The sequence below is a fragment of the Lepidochelys kempii genome, chromosome 21, assembly GCF_965140265.1.
Source record: "Lepidochelys kempii isolate rLepKem1 chromosome 21, rLepKem1.hap2, whole genome shotgun sequence".
Classification (NCBI taxonomy): domain Eukaryota; kingdom Metazoa; phylum Chordata; order Testudines; family Cheloniidae; genus Lepidochelys; species Lepidochelys kempii.
The window spans coordinates 1868805-1892972 of NC_133276.1; the positions used below are offsets into that span (position 1 = coordinate 1868805).

At 47.4% G+C, this 24168-nt stretch overlaps 1 protein-coding gene across 7 annotated transcripts in view; it reads left to right on the plus strand.

The window, feature by feature from the left end:
* SLC16A1 (solute carrier family 16 member 1) overlaps positions 1-11834 on the plus strand; it is a 34279-nt gene extending 22445 nt beyond the window's left edge. For all 7 annotated transcript variants that reach the window (XM_073320516.1, XM_073320511.1, XM_073320512.1 and 4 more), the window contains 4 exons: positions 662-919; positions 7421-7564; positions 8077-8949; positions 9749-11834. In XM_073320516.1, coding sequence (XP_073176617.1) covers positions 703-919; positions 7421-7564; positions 8077-8949; positions 9749-10044 — 1530 coding nt within the window. In that variant the 5' untranslated portion in view covers positions 662-702 and the 3' untranslated portion in view covers positions 10045-11834. The remainder of the gene's footprint in view (positions 1-661; positions 920-7420; positions 7565-8076; positions 8950-9748) is intronic.
* Positions 11835-24168: the final 12334 nt, after the last annotated feature.

A 24168-nucleotide genomic window follows, 5' to 3' on the forward strand; every position in this document is an offset into this window, starting at 1 on the left:
ATCCCATGGCTCTACAATAACTGAACAGCATGCGCAACCCCTGCACTTTCCAGAAGCAAGACTTTCAATGCTGCCAATAACTCAGCACTGCTGACCAACCCCACAATAAACCTGTGTGACTGATCTGTAGTTGGCAAGGAAGCTGCCTTCTATTTTCAGCTTTCAAAGGGTTACCTATGCTTTTAATTCACTGCTTATAAATATCTTAAGGCAAAGCCCTTCAAAAGCATCTTTTGGTTGACTGTCTTGACACCTTTCAGGAGCCTGAATTTCTGAAAATGCTGAGCACCCACCCTCTAAAAATCTGCTCTGTTCAAGGTGTTGCCGGTTGGGAATCTTAAAAATCAAGGCACCTGGAATTGTTAATCGCTCTTGAAAATATTGCCTTTTATTATTTTAAATGGGTGGTGGTCTTGATCCTTGTTGAATCTCTCAGGTAACCTCCTTGCCCCCATTCTAACGCCCTTAAACAACTTCTGAGTTTCACGTGAGTGTTGCATCTATTTCTGATCCATCACTGATGGGGAATTCTTCTGTGTGTTAGGGGAAGCCAAGAAGGGCGACAGTTGGACAGCTCCAGGGACCTGCTTCTTCCTAAAGACTCTAGAGTAAAATGCTGTTGTATTCTTTACTAAGTGCTGATGTCTTGTGTTCTCTGCAGATCTTTGAAACCCAGCTTAATCACCACAAACTTCACTCAAGATGCCGCCAGCAATTGGAGGCCCTCAGGGATACACCCCACCAGAAGGAGGATGGGGATGGGCTGTGGTCATCGGAGCCTTCATCTCCATTGGCTTCTCCTATGCATTTCCCAAATCCATTACTGTGTTTTTCAAAGAGATTGAGGTCATCTTCGATGCATCTAGCAGCAAAGTCTCCTGGATCTCCTCCATCATGCTGGCTGTTATGTACGCAGGAGGTAAGCAAGCAGACGAGAGACAACAGGGAGGTGATTTAATGGTCTCCTATTGTATTGCCTTTCTCCAAAACACGAATAGGGACTGACTGTTTCCCATTTGGGTGAAATTTTCTAAACTGGTTTGTTTGGAAAAGTTTGGCGTAAACTTTATTTAATGCCCAAAGTGTGAAAATGAGGTTAAACTGTCCTGCTCCTCTGCAAAGCTATAAGTAAAATCTTTCCAAGGAATTAGGACTTGCGTAATTCTGCACTTGCCCTCGTTAGAATGTACCTGTGACATTTTGTCTGCTTCTAATATCTTCTGGAAGGCTGGCATACGAAGCTATGGTGAATGCAGGAGTCCCTACAGAGAGTCGTCATAGATGAAAGAAATTACAGCTTGCAGAGCTGATTCTATACCCAGCAAATCAATAGAAGTATGCACTGTGGTGTGGCCAAAGGTAAAGTGATAGATCTAGGAACAAAGAATGCAGACGAGGATTTGGGGGTCATGGTGGATAATATTGGAACATCAGCTCCCAGAGCACCACTCTGGCCGAAAGCGCTAATGTGATCCTGGGATGTATAAATGGGAATCTTGAGTAGGAGTAGGGAGGTTATTTTACCTCTTTCTTGGTCACCAGTGTGACCCCTACAGGAATAGTCTGTCCAGGTCTGATGTTCACTGTATAAGAAGGATGTTTAACTGGACAGGGTTCAGAGAAAGGGCATGAGAATGATTAAAAGACTGGAAAACCTGCCTTACAGTGACAGACTCAAGGAGCTCAATCTATTTAACTTAACAAAGAGAGGGTTAAGGATTGACTTGCTCAGTCGGTAAGTACCTACGTGAGGAACAGATATTTGATAATGGTCTCTTCAGTCTAGCAGACAAAGGTATAACAAGATCCAATGGCGGGAAGCCAAAGCTAGGCAAATTCAGATTGGTGATAAGGCTCAAATGTTTAATAATTAGGATAGTTAACCATTGGAACAATTTACCAAGGGGCTGTAATCTACTGACAACTTTTAAATCAAGACTGGATATTTTTCTAAGAGAGGCTCTAGTTCAAACAAGAATTTGGGGAGGTTCTATGTCCTGTGCTCTATAGGAGGTCAGACTCGACTATCAGTGTTCCCTTTTGGACTGATCTGTGAATTTGTTCCAGCTGAGGATCTGGCCCGAACACTAACAACACAGCTGCTCTTCCTTTATTTTCTTTCTTTTCAGTGTGTTTCTCTCTTGTAGTGCTGAGAAATCTGACCTGGTCAGAGCGAGTCCTGGTCCTGGGCTAACTTTAGCAAGGGCATTTTGCAAACCTAGCGAAAAGGATTGTCTCAAACTCCCCTTTTAACAGCAGAAAGATGGCAGCAGGGACCAAAAGTATAGGAAAACAATTGGACAAGGCAAACAGCAACTTTTTTTTTTTTTTAAATGCTGGTGAAGCCCCCCTCTGCCACATCTTGGGGGTTTGGACTGATGGGGGCAAGACTCCAGGCCACCTCCAATCTTACATTACTTTCCTTAAATAGGTAACTTCTGAGTACATGGGGAAGGTGGGTTCTTACCACCGTCCTCACTTCCTCAGTATTCTGTAGCAGCCTGTGAATGTGCGTGGTAGACTACGTGGCTAAAAGAAGCTCCCACTGTGACAGCCATAGTGTCCACCCTGGAGGCAGCTCTGAGTATTGGTGATTGTCGTGCTGCCGCTGTCCCAAACTGGCAAACCGCCTGACGCATATTTGCATTTGTGCATCAAAAGCCGCTACCGGCAGGAGCTGGGCATGAGGCTTTTCCATGGGGGAACAGTCCCTGCTTTGTCCTAGCTCAGCTAGTGAGGCAGCCAGCACATTTCCCTGCCTCCATGTTATAAAAAGCTTGTAAACTGTAACTGACTTTGTGGGACCTGATCTAGGCCATGCCCTGTCCGTCTCTAGTGGCCCTGTGAACGTGTTCTCCTGAACGCTCTTGGGAGCCTGTATGCAGAAGGATCAGTAATGGCTAACAGGGACATGGCAAGACGGAACCAGTCACCTGCTCTTGGAATGAGAAACACTTATTAATCTTTTTCGAAAGTGATTTGCCTCCCTCTCCCAGTTGCCAGGCATTAGGGGAGCTCCTTCACAATGACAGCTGCAGAAGTCTTAAAATCCCAACAGCTCACTCGTGCCTGGTCCTGCAAACTGGTTTGTTGATGTGTACGTGACCTAAGTGCTGTTTTGCGCTATGGCCCAAGTTTGAAACTATCTAGAATTTTCCAGAGCAGGAATGCTCCTCTGTAATAGCTTTGGTGTTTCACTTAGGGGTGGCACAAGTACACGCAAGGACTGCATTACTGCTTTCAGGCTTTCCACAGCCTTTTACAGTATGGGCCAAGAGCTTGTAAAGAGATAATTAAGTAAATAATAAACTGTGTTGCCTAGAGTTAAGCGTTAGTCACCAGATGTGACATCAGTCCCACCCTCTTTCCCCAAGTAACTCTTTTCTTGTAACCTTAGGATGTCTGACTAACTCTCATTCCAGGAAGCAGGGGTGCTTTGCATACAATATCTGCTTCTGAATATATCTTTGGAGGAAGTTCTGTGTGTGTGTGTGATGTTTGCAAAGGCAGCTCCGCATCCTCCTGCCACCCCCACCCCAGACAGACTGTACTATTGCTCTGCATGCTTTTTCACAAATCTGCAGAGAGCCAGAGAGAATACTAAACTCTGCTTGGCTGAGCCTTTTTTGAGCAGCCACAATGCATGGTCTGTTACTCCCAGACTCATTTGGATCCTGAAAAGCACATTCTTGAAGGAACTCAGTTTTCTTCATAGTGTCGAAAGGATGCTTTATTCTGGTGAAAGCTGCCAGATTGACCAAGTGACATGGACTTGGTCTAGCTCTCCCCAGAATAAGAGGCGAATGGGCAGCAGCAAAGCAAGGCCTAATTCTGAACTCTTGCTAGTTTGACACTGTTGTGACTCATCTGAAGTTAATGGTCTACTGTATCTGTACTGTATGGTGTACTGTATCATGCACTACTGTATCTGATCACTGTTTACTTTGGATTAGGGTTTCTTGTAATGAAGCATTATCTTAAGGGTCAGAGGATAATTGGGCCTATGCTGGGGAGGGCACTTGAGTTCAGGTGCTGGTTTGTAGTTGTTGCTTTTGATTTTGGTCCAAGTGAGTTAAAGGGACACAAGTTAATAATTTGAAATGACCTTGTCTCAGTTACTAATAAAATTAGGAAAAAACAGATTTTAATTTCGCTTCTTGCTGTCTTTTCTCCACACTGAAAATAGACTAGTCAGTATTTTGTTAAGTTTGTGGCCAGTTTTAAAGGTGTGTGTGCTACAGTGCTACCACAATCTTTGAGCTTTTGTTTAATCAAAACCAAAGATCCCCTTCCCCATTGTGAGGATACTTAAGCACTGCCAAGTGTCTCATCCAGCACAGAGCACTTTGGATCTGGCTCTTGCCCTGAGCAGTTTTGGGTTTTTTATGAAGCCTAAATTTTGGGCCCAACTTGATATGAACGTTGCTTTTTGCCACAGTAAGAGCTAATGTCATGAAGCCAAGCTTAACATACTGCTCCCTGACAATATATTAGCAGGCCTTCAGTCCTACTATTCCCTGGTATGTTGCAGTGCTGTCCTTAGGATCTGCTCCAGGAACATCAGGGAGTGGTTTCATGTTCAATGTGCAAATCTTTCAAACTTTGCTAAACTCCTGGTGTGTCTCTACACAGTGGGTGGGTGGGTGAGGGAGGGAGGGAGCGTCCCAGCCTCCAGATGCAGTGCTGCGGATGTGAAAAGGAAGAGTCAGTCCTTACGGATTTGCATGGGGCCTTGGCTCAGTTGCAGAGGTTCCTTACGGGAACTGTACAGCACTCTGTGCCTGCTGGGAAGTACCTGCACGGGCCCTGCGTGTGATGGAGGGCATAGGCCATTTGGAATACCGCTGGGATTTCTGAGTGCCTTGGCTCCAGGTAGGAAGCCAGGCTGCTGACACAGCCACTGGACTCTCTTCAAACATTTTCTAGGTTCTGCTCAACTAGAGGTGAAATGGTCAAACCACATCTGAGTAGCCAGGAATAACATGTTGACCTTGCTGTCTGTTAATCGTGAACCCAGATCTGTTAATGTTCAATGGGTGCTCATTCAGTTTATTTAATTACATTTTAGTGTCTGTAGAGCATGCACTACTGTATCTGATCACTGTTTACTTTGGATTAGGGTTTCTTGTAATGAAGCATTTTAAACTGTGGGTGCACACAGCAATCTGACTTCTCAAACATTGGAAGAGTAATTAAAATAACAAATGAACAAAAATCCCTCCCCTGCACATGAAATATTTCTGCTGGAGGGGCTTTGGAGCTGTGGCTACTCCCTGGTTGTGCATTCAGCACACAGCTAGTCTGTGCTAAACATCCTGTTGTTTTTGTTACCCATCTGTGCTCTACCACCCGATTCTGTGTTTCCTCCTCATATTACGCCTGAGCTGTAAGCCCTTTGGGGGCAGGGATGGTTCCTACATTTCAGAGTTCCTGGCATAGTAGGGCCCCGATCTGGCTGACTCCCTTAGGTTTTACCACAAGATAAACGATAGATCAAATTTTGGATGGTTGAAAACAGGATAGACCCACATAACCCAGTTTGGAAAACTGCAGTCTGATCTTCAGGACAGAAATATCCCTAAAGAGTGGACAGCATCACATGCAGCACAAATAAACACAAGCTCTCTTGTTTCCAAGTAGCTGTGGGAAAGTTTCTTTACAACTGCTCTGCATCCCCACTTCTCTGCCCGTCACTTCTTTTCCTGGGTAGCTATAATGAAAGTTCATGTTACTATTTTCTTTGGGTATAAAGGGGGGGGAGGGATTTTTCTTGTGCTGCCCTCCAAGCCAGAGGAGTAGAGTATGTACAAGTTTAAAAGGTTTCTCCTCGGACACACATGAGCACATTTCACACTGCTGTAGAGAAAGATAGTACTCTGCGCTAGTGCGACTAACTAGTGCAGGGGATGAGTCATGCTGATGTTTCAGAAGCTCTGCTGGTCTGGCGGAGGTGGTCACAGCTAGCATCACAGACTGAGTCAGATGTCAGTTGGTCGAAGGCTTTAAAGAGCAACTGATGACTCTTGAAAACGTGGGGAAAAAACACTTAGTTTGGGGACCATCCTGCTTTTTCCTTTCCTAGATTGGTAACATGCATGCAGACAAGATCTCCATGTGACTGTGGCTTTTGATGTGTAGAATTCCAGTGGAAAATAAGGAGCAGGATCTAACAAAACCAATCATGGTATCACACTATGGTCTCTGGGGCACAGTGGTGGTGGGATGGCTTGACTCAAACATTCAAGTTTCCGTTGGGCTTCTGTGGCTGAAGCAAAGTGAAACTTTAAAACCACGAAAAAACCCAACATTGACTCAATTTAAACTCCAGTCTCACTTGAGCTCTGTTCTTCTTTCTGTTCTGACTCACTAAAGCATTTTACAAAATCCCTTCAAATCTCCCTGTTTCTGCCCCCACGTGCACTTGATATTTTGGTACCAACAACATCTAAATGTTACTAGAGAATCTTATCCAACATACAGGCTTTTGAAAATATCCGTTCTGTACATCATGACCCCCTCCTGAGGGGAAAAAAATGACCAGCTTGTTGCATGCAGCATATTCATGGGTGTTTGTGTGGTGGGTTGTTAGAGCCACGCCCAGAATAGCTAGAGTTTGCATTAGGGTTCAGAGAATAATAAAAATAACTAGCTCCTATATAGGGCTTTGCATCATTAGCTCTCAGTGCTTTCCAAAGGAGGTCAGCATGGTACCATCACTGTTTTATAGATGGGGAACCTGAGGCAAAGGAAGGGGAAGTGACTCATCTGAGGTTACCCAGTTGGCCAGAGGCAGGAATAGATCCTAGGAGTTCTGAGTTCCAGCCTAGTGCCTTATCCATTAAGCCACACTGACTCCAAAGGGATGGGTGGGACCAGATCTTGTGTGTCAAAGCTATTGGGACAAATTAATCTGTGGTATAACACCACTGAATTCCCTGGAGTTACACCAGGGCCTAATCTGTCCCCTTGTGTCTCTATAAACTTGGGGAGGCAGAACTGAATCCATTCATATTTGTGAGGCTCTCTGAAACCCTACGGACTTAAAAACTTTCTCAAGCTCTGCAAAAAGCAGAGTAGACAGGCTCTTATGGGGAGCCAGTGCGATGTTCCACTGTGAACTGTTTCAGTTTGGATTCTAAACCGCCTGGAACATGGTGCTTTGGAGTGAGATGTCCGAGCACTTAACCCAACATGGCCTTATGTCATCCACCTTGCTCTCCTGCGCTTCTATACCACCCCCCTCCTCTTGACAGGAGAGCCATGGCTAATGCTCCTCTTGATCACCCATGCCCAGCTTTCACGGACTCCTGAAGCTAAACCTCTGTGCACTCCTATTAGTGTCCATCTGCTTTGTAGTGCATGCATGCATACCACCCAGAGATGTCTCCCCTTTGGTTAACTCTCTTTTGATCTCTTCTAGGTCCCATCAGCAGCATCCTGGTGAACAAGTATGGCAGTCGGCCAGTAATGATTGCTGGGGGCTGTCTGTCCGGGTGTGGCTTGATTGCAGCCTCTTTCTGTAACACTGTGGAAGAGCTCTACTTCTGTGTTGGGGTTGTGGGAGGTGAGCGGTCTTTTCATGACTCCTCATGTTTAGGGTTAGAATCATAAAAGTTCATCTTAGCCTTGTCCTAAGTCAGTATATAAATTGCTATATAACTATACACGCTCTGAATCTGAAATCCTCCTCAGCGAAGGATGTGTGTATCAAAGGATGTGTGTTCTGGTACTTGGACATCCCCATCTTATCTCAAATCAGACTTATTTCACACTAGTAAACTTCATTATCTCTTGTATCCTGGAACTCCTTCAATTCTGGCTCTAAAAAACAAACCCCCAATAGTTTGCTCACTAGCAAAATTGGCACCTTCTTCCTATATCACTGAGAATCTGCAGTAACTGGCCAAATCCTGCCATTAGTTACTCCCTACATAACTTCTGAGATCAGTGCAAGTTAAATTTAGTATAACATGAGAAGAACTCGGCCCAGTACCCAATCCATTAATCCCATAATCTACAGATGTGTAGAGATCTCTCATTTTTAAACTCACATGTATGTATTCTCTTATTTTCCAGGTCTTGGGCTTGCATTTAACTTGAACCCAGCCTTGACCATGATTGGCAAGTACTTCTATAAGAAACGTCCATTGGCCAATGGATTAGCTATGGCAGGTAGCCCTGTATTCTTGTCTACACTGGCCCCCCTGAACCAGTTTTTCTTCAGTATATTTGGCTGGAGGGGGAGTTTTTTAATTCTTGGTGGCCTTTTGCTGAACTGCTGTGTAGCCGGATCTCTGATGCGACCTATAGGCCCCAAGCCAGATCAGCTGAAGAAAGAGGTCTCAAAAGAAGTATTGCAGGAAGCTGGGAAGTCCACTGTGAAAGCGGATGAAGGAGCTGGCGATGCCAGTATGGACCTTATTGCTGGAAAGACGAAGAAGCAGAAGCTCACAGTTTACCAGACTATTAACAAGTTCTTGGATTTGTCCCTGTTTACACACAGAGGCTTCTTGCTCTATCTGTCCGGCAATGTGATTATGTTCTTTGGACTGTTTACTCCCTTAGTCTTCCTCAGCAATTATGCCAAGAGTAAAGAGTTTGGTAATGAGTCTGCTGCCTTTCTGCTCTCCATTCTGGCCTTTGTAGACATGGTGGCTAGGCCTTCCATGGGACTGGTGGCAAACACGAAGTGGGTTAGACCGAGGATCCAATATTTCTTTGCTGTCTCTGTGGTGTATAATGGAGCGTGCCACCTCCTGGCACCCTTCTCCACCACCTATGCTGGGTTTTGCGTCTATGCTGGGTTCTTTGGATTTGCCTTTGGCTGGCTCAGCTCTGTCTTGTTTGAAACATTGATGGATTTGGTTGGGGCTCAGAGGTTCTCCAGCGCTGTCGGGTTGGTGACCATTGTGGAATGCTGCCCTGTGCTCCTGGGACCACCTCTCCTAGGTAGAGTATTTTTATGTATCTCCTGGGGTGCCTGTGTACTGTGAGAATACCAAGGTGGGGAGGGAACAACTACTGCTCCTTCCCAAAGGGCACTTGCTGGGAAGGCTGAGAATTGAAGGCACAGAAGTGCAGAAAGGCATGAGTGTAGCCAGAACACACATGGGAGGGCTCTTCCCAACAGGAATGGCCAAGTGATTATAGACATACTAGAGTGTGTGTGGATTATATCCCAGTGCAGGGAGGGTCTTCCCACAAGGAGAGCGTCCACACTCTCTTTCTGTATGAAATTTCAGGGTCCAAGCAAAGTTTGAGTGTTTCCCCTAGAGCAAAGCAAACTTTGGCTTTTAACCTTGGGGAGATGTGACTAGAGGAAGCTACAGTGACAGCTTGGATACCCTGGTCAAAAAAGAGTGTCACCTGAAAAACAGGTTTTCTAGGAAATTCTGGGGGACTCCTAGACAGTCTTGGAAAATGGCTGGACTTTTTGGTCTACCCAAACCATACCTGAACAGCCTCTTCCTAGTGGGTTTGCTTTTAAAATTTAAGTGGACATTGATCAGAGCTTACTGCCATGTGCATTGCCATTTTACCAGCACTGCATTTGATCAACACTTAGGTCAAGCTTTAAAAAACCTGAGCTTTTAAGCAGAGATTGTTCTTGTGGCCAGATGCATGTGCATGAACACACATTACGGGTTAGACATCTGGGGAGAGCTTATGCATGTTAGCTTAGAGTGATTCCTGCTGTATAATGGGAGATGGTCAGCCACATAATGCATTGTCCTCTCTGGTCCATCAGGTAAACTCAATGACATGTACGGTGACTACAAATACACATACTGGTCCTGTGGAATCATTTTGATCGTCTCTGGGATCTACCTGTTTGTGGGAATGGGCATCAACTACCGGCTGCTGGAGAAAGAACAAAAGGCAGAGGACAAGCTGAGAAACAAAGGGAGAGAGGAGGAAACCAATATTGATGAGGCCGAGAAACAAAAAGAGGCTGAGAAACAAAAAGAGGCAAACAATGATGTGGCTAATGCGCCACAGAAAAACACAGAAGATGGCATAAAAGAGGAGGAGAGTCGTATGTGAGGGACTGATTTTAATCCTGGAGGATTGGAGGAAGTGCTGTTCCTCTAAAATAGTGTCTGGGGAAAATGCTGTGCTGGTAGTGAGCAGTCATCAGAAGTGTATAAACCAAGTGTTCATTTTTAAACAAAGCTCTCAGTTGTTTTTCCATCTGGATTCAACAGAGGTAACAGCTAAATGTGCCATATCCTCTTACGTGGGTGGGAAACTTTTTTATATTCTGGCTTTTTTAACAGTAACATGAATGTACTAATAGGTGCCTTAAAGTTTCCACCTCTAGACTACTCTGGAAGAGCCTTAATACCACTCTGTAAACCATGTTTTAGTTAAGTTTTTTGTGATCTGTTTAGGGTATGTCTGTTTTTAAAGCCACAAAAAAGGCTACTGGATATTTTGAGGCTCAACTGGCTTCAATGCTGAGTCTAAAATGAATACTGCTTCACATACTTCTTAACTGCCAGATTCTTAGTGGAAGTTGGGATATTTTTGAGGTGGGTTAGTGGGAGGGGTGGTCTTAAAATATGACAAAGTCCAAACTCCTTTGGATGACAGACACAACCTGGCTCTATTTGTAGGCTTTTCTAGCACCTCTTGAAAACATTTTTAGCTACTGTAGTTTTTTAAACCTCCCCACTTTAGTTAAATTTTCATGGAACACTTGGGTTGGAATTGATGACTGAAATTAGTGGAAGGCTTTTTTTAAATAACTATCTTCACTCCACTCCTTTTGGGGTGGATCCTCATTTTATTGTGATCATCCCATTTTCATAAAGAACACTTGCTGATGCAGGAAGGATTCAGGTTTAGATCATCCCACTTTTCCTAGGCAAAGAAATTTCCAAACACTCTTTGTGATGCCTCTCTTCAAAGTAACACTATGAAACCAAATGGGTACAAATGCAGAAAGTTGAGTTGTTTAGTTAGGAACCTGCTTTAGTCAGAACTAAAGGAATTGATGCTGGTACATATCGGGTCTGTGCATCCATCTTTCCCATTCTATTACTGAGTTTGGCTTTGGAACTGGAAGTCTTCCACTGCTGCTTCATTTAGGAAATCAGCATCTCTACCAGTGTTGGCCAGTACTATGTCCCTTCCTCTTCCCTAGCCCTGACCCTGAGCTTCCTAAGAGGTGGCTTCTCTGTCCTGAAGCTTCCTTTAGATTGTGCACCCCTCCAGGAAAATAGAGTATTCTATTCTTTATGGAGCTCTGTTCCAAACAAGATGTTGCAAAGGCTTGCTGGTGTTCTAGGGTGGATGCAACTCACTTCAGTGGGAGTGGAGTTGGCTTTTAGCAAGAGGGTATCAGTTGTGTTACATATTCTCGGAGTCTGTCCTGTGTTCAGAGCATGACTGGCTCCCTTACTGGTATGGATGTGGTCTTGAGTACGTGGCATATTGTCCTGTGCTCTGAGGCCTATTATTTTGCACACTAAATGGGGCCAGATACAGTCAAATACTCTCATATGCCCATGAGGTAAAATAGCTAAAGCTGCGTAACTGCCCCCTCAAAAAACTCTACTTGCTCCTGTTTAAGTGAGAATTTAAAGCAATTTCTAACTGCTCAGATCAAAGACCCTTAAAGTGGGAAGGGGAGGATATCTTCTGTTTGTACATAATTTATTTTTTTAGCACTGGTAAATATCACAACTTGCGTGAAGAGGGTTAAGCAGATGGCCTGTGACCCGTAGGCTCCTGGTGCTTGTGTTTTAGTGAATGTTAAACAGATATCCTGTAAGAGGCATAGGTTTTTGTTTTTTTTCTCTAATAAACTTTTGTATAATTCACCCATCAAATGTTGTTTTTTTTCTTTTCCTAGTCAAATATTTTAGTATGTTTCATAGCCACATTCTAGAGATGTACCAGTTGGTGTGCATTTGGTAGGTTTTTAAGGGGAGAAGCATGTGGGATATTTGAAGTTACAGATTCTTCAGGTTGGCCCGTAAGAGGTGGTGGTGTAATGCAGTTCACCTAATCCATGAGCACTTTCACAGAGAAGCATGTTGGGGATCATCTGAGCTGCATTTCTTGTGAGATTAAGTCAAAGCAGAACAAAAACAAAGACTTGTAGTTCTCTGTGTGTCTGGAGAGTACAACACACTCTGATGCAAACTCAGTTTAAAATTGAGATCCACAAAGCTCATTGGAAAGTAAAAACACTAAAGGAAGTGTTCCATTCCAGATACTGACTTTGTAGCTCCACTGAGGGCTGAGTGTGTTCACACACCTTAAAAAAAAAAAAAAAAAATTAAAAGTATTAAGAAGTCTCCTCAACTGCAGAAAGAGGTTTTTTCTATGTGGGTAGCTTGTAGCCCCAGATGGTCAGGGACTCCGCACACAGTGATGCCACTGCCTTACTTGGTTTTAGAGAGGGGTTTTTAGGGCTTGTCTACACTTACCAGTGCGCGGCCATCAATGCATCAGCAGTTGATTTAGCAGGTCTCGTGAAGACCTGCTAAATTGACCGCAGATCACTCTCCCATCAACTCCTGTACTCCACCAGATCGAGAAGAATGGGGTCGACATAGTGCAGTGTGGACTCCGTGGTAAGTAGATCTAAGCTATGTTGACTTGAGTTATGCTATTCACGTAACTCAAATTGCGTAGCTTAGATCAACTTTTCCCTATAGCGTAGACAAGTCCTTAGAAGCCGTTCATGCTGTCTTGGCTTGTTAAAATATATAACTTAAGTTTTAAGAAAAAGCCTAAATATAAATTTCTTAACAAAAAACCTAAATGTTAAATCCGACAGCTGAAGGATTAGGGGTTTTTTATGAAACTAAACCTCATCTGGTTCCATAGTTCTATTAGCGTTTCCTCTCTCCATTGTCCTAGGTTTATCTGGTCAATTTCCATATTGAAGAAAGAAACTTTAAGCTATAACTTTGCTGAAGAACTGAGTTTGCACAACATAAGATGCCAGACAAACAGTAGTGATGGTAGTTCATACAGATCTAGGGCTAGTAGGAATAAAGTTGAAACTAATTTTTTTTGGAGACTTTACATATGTACAACATACAGCAGGTGGCCTTTGCTCTGTCACTTGGCGCCCCAGACAGTATTACATAATGAACTGTGAAGTCCTCTGCCCTGTTTCCTTGGCTGCTGACTTAGTGAGTTATTTTTGTTTGTTGTTTAATTTCAGTCTATTCTAAACCTACAAAAGGAACAGGTCAGGGTGTTTTCATACTCTAGAATAACGTTATAAACCCAATAGAGTATTTTGTATAAACAGATTTTATTGTACTGTACTGAGCTGTGACCTTGTAAAACCAAGATATTGTATGTTTATAAATTTCTTATGTCTGTCATAGTTCACATTGCAATAAACTAACCTTAAAGAGCTGCAGGTGTGGTTGCTGTTCTCGTATATACGAGGAGACAAATTACCAGCTGCTACATATTCTTGCACTTGGTTTGTCCTTCCATTGACTGCACAATGGAGTCTTGCCAGGTAAATTGGAAACACTAAAAATGTCACATCAGTGAGGTACCACATTGACCCCTGGAGACTAGGTTCTGTCCCCAGCTGGACAATCTTCCCCACCAATGAGTCTCAGCCATGACCTAGAGGGACTAGTTTTATGGGGCATTGCCTGCCAGGGACCATTCAGTCCCTTACGCTTTCCACAAGGTTGCCACTCACGGTGATGTGAACACCTAGAACTGGGTCACTAAACAGGCATATAGTGACAACTCTTGGTTGCTGCCCCTGACTGGAGACTGGTGCTGGGCTTGCTGTGGTTTCCGTGCTTTTCTCTTGATTGTAGGAGCTGTGAAATGGCTGCACTGTGCCCTTTTGCAGCCTTGGCCAAAGCAGTGTGTTTTCTGTATCTTTAATCTTACACAGTGCCATGAGTACTAGAGCCTCTTAGGCGTTGTCTTCATTGCCAAAAAGCTTGGGGCCTGAGGTGGTGGGGTTTTAAACAAGATAATGCAGGTTAGCGACCCCGCTGTAGAATCCTAGTGGACACTAGGCACCATAGCTCTTCCCATGAGGTGACCACTGCATTGCACCACCCACTGCTTGAGGTGGAGCTTGCCTAGGTTTACCTAGTGGTAAAACGACAGTGCCTTGCCTCCTAGGACTGCGTGGTGGGATAGCAAATGTGCACTGGTTAGCACAGTGAAAACCTACTTCTAGCTAGAAGGAGAGCCCATGATTTTTAAGGAGCTCTTGGCAGATGGGGGTGGAGAGCCTCTTACAGAAACTTACTGTCCAGACCTCAGGAAATTTAATATTTAGCTAACGATCGGGCTGTTGGACTTCCTTGTGGGATAAGGCCAGGCTGCTACCTCTGCTCCCATTTCCCAGCACTGGCTTCTGCTCCCTGCGTTCTCATTCTCCCAGGTGTTCTTCCACCGAGATGTCCGTAACCTAGTCAGTGAGTTGGGCCTAGTCAGGCAAAGCACCTGTGCACAATAGAAGTCCCTGTAAAGTCCATAGGGCTACTCCTGCTTAAGGGCTTTGCTGTATCAGGGCCTAAAACATTTTTAGCCTAGAAACTAGCTGAAGATGGAATCTGTGTAGATGCATGTAGACTCAAGATGCTGAGTCTATTTCACTTCACAAAGAGAAGGTTAAGAGGTGTCTCGATTAGTCCACAAGTATCTACACCGGGAACAAATATTTGACGATGGGTTCTTCAGTCTAGCAGAGAAAAGGATAACATGGTCCCAGGGCTGCAAGCTGAAGCGGGACAAATTCGGAGTGGAAATAAGGTGTAAATTTTTAACCAAGAGAGTAATTAACTATTGGAACAACTTGCCAAGTGTGGTGTGGATTCTCCATCTGACCATTTGAAAATGGAGATTGGCCGCTGCTCTAAAAGCTCTGCGACAGGCCTACGCTCATGGTCCTAATCAGCGGCAATGAGCAGTGACTCAACCTGCAGTAAGCTGAAAAACAGCGATGGCACATTTCTGCAACATGCCAAGGAAAAGTCCTGCCACTGTCCTCTAGGCCCTTTGTTTGGAGGGGGTTGTATTTGGTTTAAGATTTCCCAGGACTTAATTTTTTTATAATAATAAACGAACTTCAGTTCCCTTGACTGCATGCCCGGGTTAAACCTGGGCGATGGGGGGTGGAAGAGGTAGAAGCCGCGAAGGTCCCTAACAGTCAAATCTCTTCATGTGTCCACCTCTTCCACTTCCAGGCCCATGTGGCTGGGGACATGGCAGCGCTCTCCTGCCCGAGCGGGGAGCGGAGGCTTTCTGGAACCACTTGTTTTTAGGACTTGTGCAGTGAGGTATGCAGACGGGGGAGGTGTGAAATCGTCCGCCATGTTGCTTTACTGTGACGGGCAGCCTTGCGCTTTCACTTCGGCTAGGTCAGGAAGGTGCGATTCCTCCGCGCAATAGAAATAGTGGTGCTGGACTAGCTCAGCTAGCCGCACGAGTACGTGCGCAGGGGGGCCAGCTGGGTGCGTATTCAGGGGCCTAGGCCGAGCTGCACTGCTATTTGTAGCATGCCAGCTGGAGCAGAGCTCGCGTGGGTGTGCCTGCCCGGGCTGGGGATCGCTCCTCCGAGCTCAAATGCGGAACAGAACCTCGGACTACTTTGCTCTTAGCAGAAACACCTGGATGGAATCAGAAATGTGGTGCTGGAAGGGACCTTAAGAGGCTCCCAGCCCCCCGCACTGAGGCAGGACCAAGTAACTCTAGACCATCCCTGACAGCTGTTTGTGCAACCTGTTCTTAAACCCTTTCTGTGAGGGGGATTCCACAGCCTCCCTTGGAAGCCTGGTCCAGAGCTGAACTCCCCTGAGTTAGAAAGTGTTTTCCTAGTTAATAGCTAACCTACATCTCCCTTGCTGCAGGGTAAGCCCATTACTTCTTGTCCTGTATTTACTGGGCATGGAGAACAATTGATCCCTGTCCTCTTCAAATACGTTAAGGACTGTTCTGAAGATTTATCAAGTCCCCCTGGAGTCTCCTTTTCCTAAGACTAAACATGCCCAGTTTTTACTCTCTCTTCACAGGTCAGGTTTTCTAACCCTTTGATCGTTGTTGTTGCTCTCCTGTGGACTCTCCAGTTTAGCCACTTTTCCTTAAATCTGGCACCTAGAACTGGACACAGGACCCCAGCTGAGGCCTCACCAGTGCCGAGTAGAGCAGGACAATTCCCCCCATGTCTTACATCTGATGCTCCTGTTAATACACCCCAGATTATTAGCCTGTTTTGCACCTGCATCGCATTGCTGACTCTCATTCAATTTCTGATCCACTGTAACCACCACATCCTTTTCACAGTACTGACATCGTGGCAGTTATCCCCCATTGTGCAGTTGTGCGTTCGATTTTACCTGCTTAAGTGAAGTACTTTGCAGTTGTCTTTGCTGAATGGCACCTTGTTGAATTCAGGCCAGTTTTCTGCCTTGACATTAATTTGTATGTTAATTTAATGCACTGGATTTTAACATAATCAGTATTATCCTATGCTTGAAGGGTCTGACAGTGGGGAGAAAATTGGTGGTTGTTTTTTGTTTTTTGTTTTTTTTAAAAAAAAGCTTTTGTAACACCTCGGACTGAAGAATCTTGATTATCCTACATGTTTGGGAGCTGTCCAAAGAGTGCTTCTAGCTAGTTAGACCAAGGAGTTAGCTGCTGCCAACTGGAGGCAAGCATGGGTGAGTTTTCACTAGCCAGATGCATCCAGCCCCCATTTGGCCAAAGGAAGAAGCCCTTGCAGGCTGTTAGAGATTTCCTTGGAATGCTTTTTCAGGCTTTCCCCCTCCTTCTTGCCTGGCGGTAGCAAACAAAAATTCTCTTCATAGCAGGCACAATTGTAGAAGTAGCTGGAAATTAACTCCCGCATGGTTTGTTTTCCCAATCTTCTTCCGGGCCGTCTGCCAGAAATGCTTTCACAATGGTTCTGTGCAGGGCAGGTCAAAGTGTTCTGAAGCAACTGCCCACGCACTAGCAGCGTCTGGGCGCAGGCCGGACTTGCCAGTGCCTGGCTAAGTCCGGCCATGCAAACGGCTACAGTAGCCCAACAGGGTAACCCGGCCAGAGTGAGGCTGAGTCTGCATGCACCTGGCACTGGAGGCAGGGGGACAGCTGTGCTGCAGGCTAAGACTGACGCTGTACAATTATGTCTTAATACACTGAGCCCAGGTGACTGGTGTTAGTGTAACAGCACAGGAGAGCGAACGTCTGTTGCTGCAGCTCAGAGTGAGTTAGTCCAACATGCATGTTCCTATGCTGCCCCTTTCCTGCATGTGTCGGCTCTTGTCCATAGGGGCCACACGTTAGCCTGAGATTAGTCCAGTCACTGTGGCATGTTCCAGATGTCACCTGACACAGCCACCACAGGGGGGGGGGGAAACATGAGAGAGAACTACAATCTTGAGGAAGTGGACAGGGCCCTATTTCACTTCACACAAGCTGCCACTGTGTCTGGCTGGATATAATTGCAATGCATGCTCTCTGGTGCAGCTTGTCTTCAGATGAATAAATGGTCCTTTTTTAAAGCATCAGAACCTGTTCCATAGCACTGAGAAGGTCCTGAATATATTTAGCTTTAACAGCTGAGCTGTGACAAGAAAATGTCTCTAAAGCAAGGCCTTCCAAAGCTCATCGGCTTGCTGTCAGTATGTGGCTAGATGGAAACTTGGCCTTGTTGGACCAACATTCTGTGTGCACAAGAGAGAGAGACACACACACATTCAGTCTCCTGGCTAGTTTAATGGAATTGATAAATAGTCCCAACTAAACTTCTCTCTCTCGGTGCATGGGAAAGAATTTTGGGGATTAAATCTGAATCTCCCAGGCCAGTTCCCACTGGAGTCACTGGACAGGACTCTGATGTGTGGCTGGGGAATGTTTCTTCTCTCAGCTCTCTCACACCCTGAAGACGTACTAGAGCACGCGGTACAGCTGCAGCGGTGGAGAATACATGTCAACTCACTGCAGCCGTTAAGGCAGCTGAGTCAAAAGTAACCTTCTCCACTCATTAAACCCGAACATTTTTAATTTTACAAGCAGCAATTTTACTTTACACCACTAGATTTATGTAATAAAATGAGCTGGAAACTGATGGCTCCTCTATAAAACAAATGGCCTTGCAGCTTGCCATTCTTGCAAAGAGCAGCAAGGAGTCACGCGAGCACCCAGAGGAATTGCAGATGCTGGGCAGGTGGCTTTGTTCCTATACCCCTTATCCACATTACCCTGAGACACCTGGTAACAGGAGTGGGCACATGGCCATGCTTCAGTTTTACCCTACTTTCGGGTCACTTTTTTCCTACCTTCTATTTGAAGCAAGTTATCATCAGTGTGGGAAAAACAATTTTCTACTATCACTGCCATAGCAAGGCTGGTACAATGAATCTGCCTTAGTGATAAAACGATACAGAGCTGCAAAAGTCAAGAGAGGTGAAAGCTGCTTTCCCTCTCTGCTGCAACGCGCAGCACAGCACAGATAAGGCTAGCGTTACAGAGAAGGGGGCCCACAGAAAAGCAACAGAAATGATAAGGAGCCTGCAAGAGATTGAAAAGAGGGTCTGGTGCCTTAGAGGGGACATGATAAAAGTGAGTGATCTAGAACAGGGTGACTAGAGGCTTCTGTTCTCCCTGTCTCCTAACACCAGAACAACTGGAAGGTGGCAAATTCAAAGCTGACCAAAGGAAATCCTTTTTCACATGATGTATAACTAGACTGGAATTCACTGCCACAAGTTGACATTGAGGCCAAGAACTTTGCAAGCTTCACAGAGGGACTGGACATCGATGGACAACCAGACTATCCAGAGCTAGAGTAGTTTATGCTAAGAAATTTTAGAAGGGAGATAAAACTTCCTGCTTCAGGGTTTCCAATCTCTAACTATTACAGACCAGAGGGAGACCATCCTGGGGGTTGATTATCCCACATCTGCCCATTGCAGGGGTTCTCTTTCTGAAGCAGCGACTGCCTTTGTCAGAGACAGGATACTGGGCTAAATGGCCCCCGAGGTTGATCCAGTCTGGCCATTCCTGGCTAAGCTCACCTGGCTATCAGTGCGGGCTCAGCCTCTGCAGCTGGTTCTCCTGCCCTGCCTGCAGAGCATGGTGCCCACACCCAGGTCCATTCCAGCAGGGACGGAGGCAGGTTGCAGTATAAGGCAGCATCTTCCCTTGTGCCAGTCCTGTTCTTCTCCCACAATCCCTGGAGCTCGCCCACACTAAGTCATTCAGGCCACCGTCAAATGGCCTAAACCCTCCATAGCGCACTGCAATCCATGTCCGAGACAGATGGGTTCAGCCCAAGTAGCAGAGCTCATTCGTGTGGTGGGCTGGAGGAGGGGAGCTGCATCCCTCCCTGCTCCCCAGCTCTGAGTTCAGGGCAGTTTGTTCCGATTTTCCAGGGCATTGGAGCTCTGCTGTGTCTGCAGCTCTGCAAACACTCGTTTCTATTCCAAATGCCTCTGTGGAGATGCCAGAGTGAGTGCCATGGAGGAGCGCAGGGACATGAAGGGTGAAAACACCGCTTATCCAGAGCTCAGTGACTTGGAAAAACAAGGCCCAGGAAACAGAGAGACATGCTGAAACCCAGCCTCAGTGGCTAAGCTCCCCTCTCAGCTGGCCTGTAACTACCCAGCCCCAGAGCCATGTCCCCCTCAGCCCAGTGCCTTTGGAGGTGCAGCACAGATGTTCAGGGCAGGGGAATGTGCTGTGGCCCTGCGGCTCTTGCGAGGAACTGCAGGGCCCCAAAGACATCTGGAGGGCATGGGGCGGGGGGGGGGGGTCACTCATTGGGCTGGCTGAGCCAAGGCAGCACTGAATGGATCTGAAAGGGCAGGTGGGCATTGGGGGCCGGGTAAACCTGTGGGGTTGCCCTGGCAGTATTCTAACCTAAAACAATGGCAGGCCATGAGGGTCCCAGGGCAGCGGATGACAGCCAGATGGCTATCCAGTCAGAGTACCAGGAACCCAAGTGATTCTTGTGCCCTGACCTGGGACACGGCAGCTTTTCCCTTGGGATGCATGTTGCAGTGAACACATCTGTAGGAAAAGAGACAGCCCTGGCCCTGGTCTGACACTGATATTCCACTGAGTGTCCATGCGGAGCAAGGGCTTTGTCTTTCCTGATCCCACCCCTGGGCGACTCTGCCTCTCCACCCCGTCCTTTCCCTGCACACCCCTCCCTGCCACATCTAGCAGTGAGGGCATCATGTGCACATGACATCATAGTCTGTTGTCATGAAAATGACTGACTTCACAGTGCTGATTTCCCTGCAGGATCCAGTGCAAAGCCCATGATGAAAGGTCTTTTTCTGTGGCTAAAAAAAGGTTTCCTCTTCCACCTATTAACTGCTTGATGCTTTCAACTGAGTCTGACTGAAAAATCACATAGTCATGTCCTGCATGGGAATTTGCGTCACAGCAGGAAGTGAGGCAAGTTTTCCCTTCAGTGATGATGCACTCAGACCTCACTCTGTCCCCCAGGGGCAGGCTCTCATGTGACTATGTTCCCCAGGAAGTGGAGCTGCAAACTGCCAGACTGAGGCCTCAGACAGGGTCAATGAAGCCCGTTTCCTAGTGCCTCTGTGGCAAAAGCAATATTTAAAGCAAGCTGCAAGGAAACCTGGCACCGATTCTCTGCTTGTGCTGAATCCAGACGGGCAGGGAAAGTGATGCCAGCCAGCACAGAATTCTAAGCAGACAGCTGTGTTTGCTCCTGCCTGGTGAGAAGCTGTGTGGAGAGAGGCTTATTATCTCCTGTAATATATTAACAAAGCAGTGTCACCAAGGACAGATAATTGCTGCAAAATGGCCATCAATGATTCTCACTGCACATTATATTCTATTAATGAGAGTCTGCACTTGTGTCCCACGTCCATTATGAGCGGTAGACGGATGCTGTGTGCCTAGTGCCGGGCAAGGAACAGCGATTCCACCCATCACCACTTGCTTCCCCCTATTCTGGACAAACGGGTTCTGGTGGCTCGGTGCCTCAGCAGAGGGAATGCAGGAGGGTGGGTGCCCGAAAGGTCTTTGTTCTTGCTGATAAGCCCCATGGATTCGTTGTGCTTCCTGGGCAGAACTTTGTCACCCTGCAGCAGAAGGCCTGTTTCCCTGGCCTGAAGCGCTTCTGGCAGTGCATGGCTCTGGGTGGGGAGCATGGGGGTGGTTCGTGACCTGCCACTCGGGGCTGGCATCTGCAGGCAGCGTAAGCACAGTGGTGCTCATTACGATGTAGCACAGAGGCCAAGCCTTGGGGGAAGCCCTATCCCTTCATCTCCGTCTCTGGCAGGAGAGCAGGCATGTGTCAGTGGGTGAGGCTGGCATCATGGCGCCAGGCCGGGTGCAGACATGTTCTGAGTAGCTCCAGGCCCAAGGAGCCAGCGTAGGTGTATGTGAGTAAGGTTAGCCTGAGGCTCTGCTGGGCGCAGGCATGTCCTGCATGGTGCCTTTTCTTGTGTATCCTGGGGGTGCATGTAACTCACTGCTCACCTGCTCTCTATTTCAGTGCCAGCCGTTAACCCTTTGCGACACTGTCTGGTTCTGGGCTCTCACAGCCCAGCTCCCGCTGCTGTGTCTGGAACCGTTGCATTCGAAACATTTTGCTAGAGCACTGGGCTGTGGGACGTAGCTCCCCCGGAGGCAGCGGTGGCCTGACCCAGCTCCAGGTCTCTCTGGTCAGTGACAGCAGTGAGCAGTGTGTTCTCCTCCCAGAGCCGGTCAGTTGCAAAGCTTTGCATGGAAGGTGAACTAGGGAGCAGCAATTCAGGGTGAGATGCAGCACCCCTGTGACTGCAGTCTGGGGAACACCCCATTTCCCCCAGATCCGCTAATGCCCATTGGCCATGGGACCTGACACACAGCTCTGCCCATCTCCCCCCACCTTCATCGACAGCAGCAAGGCCAAGTGCTCGCAGCTGGGATTAATATTGGCACACATCCTGTATGCAGCTGAAACAGACACTTCCCCAGCTCCTCCCTTTGAACTCAGCCAGCTCTGGTGCAGCTGGGGTGGCCAAAGTGGCTGAGTACCCCAAGGCCGTGCCTTGGGCTGGTGTGCGTGCCCACCCCGAGGGAGGGCAATGCTGCGTTACAGCACATAGCACGTACAAAATGCTGTATAGCACTGACCAGTCCATCCTCACGTCCACTGGGGAGCTCCCTTCCAGCCCCCTGGGGCTCTGCTCTCCCCAGGGGAGGAGGGGAGCTGTGGCCGTGGCTCATTCTGGGCATATGTAGATCGCCTCTCCATCATGGCGATGACTGAACTTGCCGTAAATTCCCCCAGCCATGCGGGGAGCTTTCCCCAACTGAGGCCTGTACACAGAGAGTCCCCGTTCATCTTCCGCTGTCGGCCTCTGGGCAGCAGCTTTCTCGCCAGCTGTTCCGTTACATTCCCTGCTGTTTGATGTGAATTGATTTATTGCTATTAATCATGGCCAGTGATGCCAAACCGGTGACTACAGAGCTAGCCACTGGGCTTTCTCGCCAGAGCAGCTGGGCGCTGTTAGAATGAAGATGAGGGGAAGGTGTCCGGGACCTACAGCCCCCGACCCCGACCCCCATAGGCTCACCCTCCAGAGCAACTAGCTAGTCAAGCAAGGAAGGTTCCTGTCCTGGGGGTGGGAATGGGGAGGGGCAGGGACTGGGAGGGGAATGAGCTGTGGGGATGTTCTAGCACTGGGGGGTGCCAGAATGGGACGTTTGCTGCACCAGGGGCAGGGGGGTGGCCCTCTAGGGAATGTCGTTGTATTGGGGGAGAGATGCCTGGGGGATGGGCCATGTGACCGTGTCCAGCCCCAAATGGAAATGCCCTTACAGGCCCTTTGGTGCATCTGAGCCTTTTCCCCCAGAAAGGCCAGCGAAGGGCTCACTGGCCCTGCAGCTGCCGAGTGAGAAGGCTGGGATGCCCTTGCCTTGGCCCGGGGGCGAGGTCTCCGTACTTCACAAGACGCCCCAGTGCTGCTCCCAGACCTGCAGCTGTGCCAGAGCCCGAGACATACCCCTGCTGGGATGGACGCTCCAGCCACCCACAAATGGCCCCACTGGCCATCCTGTGAGTCAAGCTGAGTATGGGGCCTGCTGAGCCCTGGAGCGCGGTGTGCTTTCCTGGAAGCAGGGAGGGCGCAGGCTGGGCTGCGATGTAACTTGAAGCTAACTCATGCTCCTAACTCAACCAAACGGGTGTGCGCTCAGCCAGGTTTAGCCGCATGGGCTGCAGCTCCCAGCATAAAAGGCCCCACTCGCAGTGTGTCAGGGCGTGGTCATTTGTTGCTCGCTCTCAAAGAAGCCTTTGAACCTCACAGCTAGGGCACGTCTGCTCATTGCAAGGCTCGGCTTTGCAGCCCGAGGGAAAGGCTAATTAACTGAGAGGCTCTGGTGGGTGGCTGTAGCTCAGCACTGGGTGAATCCTGAGAAACGCTTCACGGCAATAGTCAGGGGAGTTCGTAAGAGAATTTGCTTCATTCATGTTCAAACCGCCTTCTTTTTCCACAATGTGACCAAGTTTCATTGGCACAAATGTTCATGGAAACTATTTGTGAAATTGGCTCATCCAGGTATTCAGAGAGGACGGGCCTGTGTAAGCCATTGGTCCAGCATGTCACATGCTCACCTCTAGCGTGTGGTTCACACTGAGGACAACAGCCTACAGCTGCTGCAGCCTAACGGAGTTATTCATCCAGCTCAGGCTGCTAGTGGTGAAGTGCCCGGCATTTACACACCCCTATGGCCCTCAGGGGTGGTGCCACTGGCATGTTTGTCCATTCGAGGAACAGAACAAAACACCATGTGACCTAGCATTTCAAATGCTTTATGGGAGACCCTCAACAGTCCAAAAGTGAACTGTGTTGCTTAGTTGCGATTGGCTGGATATTTGCTGAGTGGATGTGGATGTGATGCTATTATTCCAGCAGGAAAAGGTAAAATTCACTGAACTAACGATTCAAGTTGAATTATCCCCTCTGCTTTCAAAGGGGACTGGCTCCCTTGCCATCCCCAGGCATCTTTCCTCTGACGAAGAGAGAAGCAGGTAGTTTGGGGACCTATTATTGTCTGTGGCACTGATGACCCCACACCGCTCAGGCCCTGTTGGCTGGACCGGCTGATCAGGGGGGTAGGTGAGAGGCAGCAGCATCAGACCCCCCCACTCGCATTGGAAAAATGGGAGGAATTTGGTTTTGGAAGTCA